General features: G+C 42.1%; 1 protein-coding gene across 1 annotated transcript in view; it reads left to right on the top strand.

Moving 5' to 3' along the window:
- The window catches only part of ALG8 (ALG8, alpha-1,3-glucosyltransferase), a 38354-nt gene that overhangs the window by 10588 nt on the left and 21480 nt on the right, over nucleotides 1-6286 (top strand). Inside the window, exons 2-3 of the mRNA XM_025357599.1 lie at nucleotides 2743-2821; nucleotides 5650-5843. Coding sequence (XP_025213384.1) covers nucleotides 2743-2821; nucleotides 5650-5843 — 273 coding nt within the window. The remainder of the gene's footprint in view (nucleotides 1-2742; nucleotides 2822-5649; nucleotides 5844-6286) is intronic.

The following is a 6286-nucleotide window of genomic DNA, read 5'->3' as shown; positions in this document are numbered from 1 at the left end:
CAAGCCTGTAATCCCAGCACTTTGGGAGGCCGAGACGGGGTTTCACCGTGTTAGCCAGGATGGTCTCGATCTCCTGACCTCGTGATCCGCCCGTCTCGGCCTCCCAAAGTGCTGGGATTACAGGCTTGAGCCACCACGCCCGGCCCATTTTGCCTGTTTTTGAATTTTTGTTTGGGTTTTTTTGTTTGTTTTTGAATTTTATACAAATGTAATCATACAACCTGTTCTCTTGGGTCTGGCTTTCACTCAACATTAAGTTTGTGCGTTGTTGTGTAATTATAGTTTTTTCATTCTTATCACTAGATATCACTGGTTCTCAAACTTTTTAGTCAGAATCACTTCTTAGAAATAATTGAGGGTCATAAAGAGCTATATGTTTATGTGGGCTGTATAATAGATAATTACCATTTTACAAATTAAAACAAATTGTTCAAGCACAAGAATATACAAGCAGAAATGTCACTGGCCATCAGAGTGATGACATCATATTATGTAGCCTCTAGAACATCACTGTATACTTGTGAGAGAATGAGTGAAGGTAGGACAAATTACATCTGAATATTATTATGAAAATAGTACATATTTCAAACTCCCTGAAAGGGTCTCCCTGCGAATTCCTGAATCACACTTTGAGAACTGCTGCCCTACAGTATTCCATTGTGTGAAAACACCACAATTTATTTAGCCATTCTGCTGTTTGTGGACATTTGAATTATCTCCACTTTTTGCCTGTTGCAAATAGTTTTACTTTGAACATTCCTTTTTTTTCTTTTCTTTTTTTTGAGACAGAATCTCGCTCTGTCGCTCAGGCTGGAGTACAGTGGCGCAATCTAAGCTCACTGCAAGCTCCCCTCCCGGCTTCACGCCATTCTCCTGCCTCAGCCTCCCAAGTAGCTGGACTACACATGCCTGCCACCACGCCCGGGTAATTTTTGTATTTTTAGTAGAGACAGGGTTTCACCGTGTTAGCCAGGATGGTCTCGATCTCCTGACCTCATGATCCACCCGCCTCGACCTGCCAAAGTGCTGGGATTATAGGCGTGAGCCACTGCGCCCAGCCCCATTTTGCACATTCTTATAATATGTGTCTTTTAATGAACATACTATGCATTTCTGTTGGGTATACATACTTAGACTTGGGATTGATGGGTCATCAGTTCAGTTTTGAGTGGAGATTTTGAAAAATCTGTAGGAAATGCAAGTGAGATTATTAACAGGAAATCGGAGGTGTCTGTCTCTACAACTTAGGAAAGAAGCCAATGTTGCATGTTGAAATTTGGGAGTAGGCCGGGCCTGGTGGCTCCTGCCTGTAATCCCAGCACTTTGGGAGGCTGAGGCTGGCTGATCACGAGGTCAGGAGATCGAGATCGCCAACATGGTGAAACCCCATCTCTACTAAAATACAAAAAAAAAAAAAATTAGCCAGGCGTGGTGCACTGTGCCTGTAGTCCCAGCTACTCGGGAGGCTGAGGCAGGGGAGTCGCTTGAACCCGGGAGATGGAGGTTGCAGTGAGCTAAGATCACGCTACTGTACTGCAGCCTGGCAACAGAGCGAGACTTGGTCTCAAAAAAAAAAAAAAAAATTTGGGAGTCATCATAATACAATTGACAATGGAACCAGAAAGTTTGCATAAGATTGTCCAGAGCAGAATAAGTTGCGTAAAAAGGGGACCAAGAACTGAACCTAGGGGAATATCAGCATGTCCCTGGTGAATATAGGAAGGGAAAACCGTGATTGAGACAGAAGGGGTTGGCTGGAGGTAGGAGAAAGTTGTCATTGTGGAAAGGTTGTGTAAAACATTGGAAAGTGTAAATTGGGCTTTGCTGTGGAACTCATTGTTGACTTTAGTGAGTGGATATTCAGCAAGAACGTATTGAACCTGTCCATGTGTCAGGTGCTGTTCTAAATGTGGAGGGGCGGTACGGCAGTGGTCAAAAAGGAAAACATTTTTACTGAAGATGGGTGATCCTTAGATCTATATAGTGACGGGCAGAGGGAGAATTTGGAGACATGGGAAAGTCAAGGCAAGGATCTTTTCCCACCTTCTCTGTCAGATGAACTCTTACTCAAACTTACGTGTTAGTATACAGGTAATGAATTTTGTTAGAGTTATTTGTGAGCAAGAGGAAGTCGCTTCTGAGCAAAGGCCTGAGGGCCGCCTGTAAGAAAAAGTTTGGGCCAAACGAGGGGCAGTGGCTCACACCTGTAATCCCAGCACTTTGGGAGACTGAGGCAGGTGGATCACCTGAGGTCAGGAGTTTGAGACCAGCCTGGCCAACATGATGAAACCCCATCTCTACTAAAAATTAGCCAGGATTGGTGGTACACACCTGTAGTCTCAGCTTCTCGGGGGGCTGAGACAGGAGACTCGCGTGAACCCAGGAGGTGGCGGTTGCAGTGAGCTGAGGCTGAGACGGGCCCACTACACTCCAACCTGGGCGACAGAAGGAGATTCTGTTTCAAAACAGAAAAAGAAAAAGAAAAAGTCTGGGCTTCTTGTCAGCCCTTTAGATAGTTCTGAAATCCTTTTCACTGACTTGTAGATTGCTCAACAACTTTCCAGAAGATCTGACCTCCAGATAAGTGAAGTTAAGGATTACATAATGTCTATTTGTGTCTCTATAGGACAGTGAACTGTGACTGCTTAGGGAATGTCAGTCCATTTAAAAGCATAGCTATGGGAATTAGAAATGGATAAATATTGCAAAATCTCATTTTATTCATCTAATTGTTTTGAGTAGCCATTCCACAGATTTTGAAGTACACCGCAACTGGCTTGCTATCACTCACAGTTTGCCAATATCACAGTGGTATTATGAGGTAAGTTTTAATTTTCACTTTTTTTAAAGATTCATATATAAACTAGGTAAATATTACTGATATTAAAAATGTTTTCTGACTGCGTGTGGTGGCTCACACTTGTAATCCCAGCACTTTGGGAGGCCGAGGTGGGTGAATCATGAGGTCAGGAGATCGAGACCAGCTGGCCAACACAGTGAAACCCCGTCTCTACTAAAAATACAAAAATTAGCTGGGCGTGGTGGTGGGTGCCTGTAATCCCAGCTACTCAGGAGGCTGAGGCAGGAGAATCGCTTGAACCTGGGAGGCGGAGGTTGCAGTGAGCCAAAATCACGCCACTGCACTCCAGCATGGGTGACAGAGTTAGATTCTGTCTCAAAAAAAAAAAGTTTTTTCTGCAACCATAGATCTAATTAATCTTTATAAAAATTGTGATCTCTTCTCAGTTCTGTCCTCTTGCACTACTAGGGAATCCCCTTACTTCAAAATGAGTTTCCCAGTCTATACATTGGGAGGTATAGTATCTACCACACTTTTTGAAAGAGCAATGGACTGGGAAAGAGGAAGAATTGGATTCTTAGGCCTGGCGCTGCCACTATCTAGTTACATAGAGAAAAGATACTTCATGTCTCTGGGCCTTAGTGTCTCATCTGGCACATGAGGATTTGGAGTGAGTTATTTCTAAGATCCTGTCTGTTGCTAATGTTTTGTGATTTTATGAGGAAAGGAATAATCAAATGTGATGTGTAGACATCAGGTAATATACAAACCATTCTCTCATATTGTTTATAAAAACAACACCTGTATTTTTATTTCTTTTTCTTTTCCTTTTTTTCTTTTCTTTTTTTTGAGACAGAGTCTCGCTCTGTCACCCAGGCTGGAGTACAGTGGCACAATCTCAGCTCACTGCAACCTCCGCCTCCCGGGTTCAAGCGATTCTCCTGCCTCAGCCTCCCAAGTAACTGGGATTACAGGCACCCACCACCATGCCCCAGCTAATTTTTATATTTTTAGTAGAGATGGGGTTTCACCATGTTGGCCAGGCTGGTCTCGAACTCCAGACCTCAGGTGAGCCACCCACCTTGGCCTCCCAAAGTGCTGGGATTACAGGCGTGAGCCACTGCACCCAGCTTGTATTTTTGTTTCTGGTACAAATTACTAAACTGTGTGTAATACTTTATGAAAAAGAGATATCACTTCAGAAATTTCTTGATCAAAAGCAGTACTCTGCTGACAGGGAGTTGGTTTTTTTGTTTGTTTGTTTTCTTTGAGATGAAGTCTCACTCTCACCCAGGCTGGAGTGAAATGGCACGATCTCAGCTCACTGTGACCTCTGCCTCCTGGGTTCAAGCGATTCTCCTGTCTTAGCCTCCTGAGTAGCTGGGATTACAGGCACCCACGACCACACCCAGCTATTTTTTTTTTTTTTTTTTTTTTTGTATTTTTAGTAGAGACAGGGCTTCACCGTGTTGGTCAAGCTGGTTTTGAACTTCTGACCTCAGGTGATCCACCTGTCTCTGCCTTCTGAAGTGCTGAGATTACGGGTGTGAGCCGCTGTGCCCGGCCCAGGGAGTTTTTTTTAAGGCAAATTTTGTGTGAGTTTTCTGTGAGTTTCAATACCATATATATAGTATTTTATATGTACATATAAAATGGAATACCATAACCCATGAGGTAGATCCTACTATCCTTGTTGTATAGGTGTGAAAACTGAGACTCAGGCCGGGCGCAGTGGCTCACTCCTGTAATCCCAGCACTTAGGGAGGCCAAGGCAGGCAGATCATGAAGTCAGGAGATTGAGACCATCCTGGCTAACATGGTGAAACCCTGTCTCTACTAAAAATACAAAAAGTTGGCTGAGCATAGCGGCGGGTGCCTGTTTTCCCAGCTACACTGGAGGCTGAGGCAGGAGAATGGCTCGAACCCACGAGGTGGAGCTTGCAGTGAGCCAAGATTGTGCCTCTGCACTCCAGCCTGGGCAACAACAGAGCAAGACTCTGTCTCAAAAAAAAAAAAAAAAGAAAAGAAAAAGAAAACTGAGACTTACATAGATCTAATATACGATTCTAAAGCTTGTATATTTTCATATGATTTCTGTTTTCACTTACTTGTTAGCAACTGTTCATTTAACTAATGGTTATTTGATCCCAAACAACGTGTCAGGCACTTACTAAATGCTGAAGATACAAAACGAAAAGGATAGTTTCTATTCTCCAGGATCATATAACTTAGTGAAACAAAATATAATAGCATTTGTGTACCATTTTGTTGTTTATAAATATGTTTCATATGTATTATCTCATTTAATCTTCATAATACCTCATTTTACAAATAGGGAAATTGTGTCTCTAAGGCAGAATTTGAACCTAAGTTAGTGAATTATTTGTTATTTAGATGAGTAGAACTATGTCATAACCAAGTTTATCAACTCCAGGTTTCAAATTAATTTCCTTTAAGTATAGTTGACTCTATTTAAGGAAATTGAAGACCATGTTAAATAATTTAGAAGACAGGTTTTAGTGTTCTGTTCAGTCTTACATAGGAATTGTTCTGTTAATTTAGGGCACATTTTAAGTGCAACTGCATTTCACTGTGGGGTGTTTTTTTTTTTTTTTTTTTTAAATTAGAGACAGGGTTTCACCATGTTGCCCAGACTGGTCTTGAACTCCTGGACTCAAGCGATCCACCTGCCTAGTCCTCCCAAAGTGCTGGGATTACAGGCATGAGCTACCGCGCCCAGCCTCATTGTGCTGTTTTAAAGACCACAGAATGAAAAATTTTAAATCTTTGCACCATCCTTGTTTATTCAGTTACTTAGGATACGTTTGGTCTTCTTTTTTTTATCACAGGCAACTTCAGAGTGGACGTTGGATTACCCCCCTTTCTTTGCATGGTTTGAGTATATCCTGTCACATGTCGCCAAATATTTTGATCAAGAGATGCTGAATGTTCGCAATTTGAATTACTCCAGCTCAAGGACCTTACTTTTCCAGAGATTTTCCGTCATCTTTATGGATGTACTCTTTGTGTATGCTGTCCATGAGTAAGTCTGGAGCATGTCATTTTGTATGGAAGATATTGAAGAAATATTACAGTGTTAAGTAGTATTAACTTATTCCTGATTTAGGAGGAGCAAAGTTTATATGATAGCAAATGCTAGAACAATGAAAAATTGTATTGTGCTTTAAACTACATGTTTAAATCTCTCTAGCTGAATCTTGTGGAATAAATGGGGATAAGGTGGAGTTACAAGGCAGAGGTAGAACAAGAGATTATGAATGTTGTGAAAAGAAGTAGTCCCAAGTATAGTCCTAGGGCCATTTCTCCCGCCCAGAATAGCTCCATATGTTTTTCTTTGCTTCCTTGCAGCAGGCCCCCAGAGGCTTCCGCCACCTACCCTATCTTGGGGGATGCACATGGTACATGCAAGGTAGCGCACACATATGCATTGTGCTAACCACCAAAGCCTGCTTTTACTGAGCTTTC

Source organism: Theropithecus gelada, chromosome 14 (assembly GCF_003255815.1).
Source record: "Theropithecus gelada isolate Dixy chromosome 14, Tgel_1.0, whole genome shotgun sequence".
NCBI classification, from domain to species: domain Eukaryota; kingdom Metazoa; phylum Chordata; class Mammalia; order Primates; family Cercopithecidae; genus Theropithecus; species Theropithecus gelada.
Note: the sequence above shows the minus strand (reverse complement) of the source record. Positions and strands in the feature narration are given on the sequence as shown.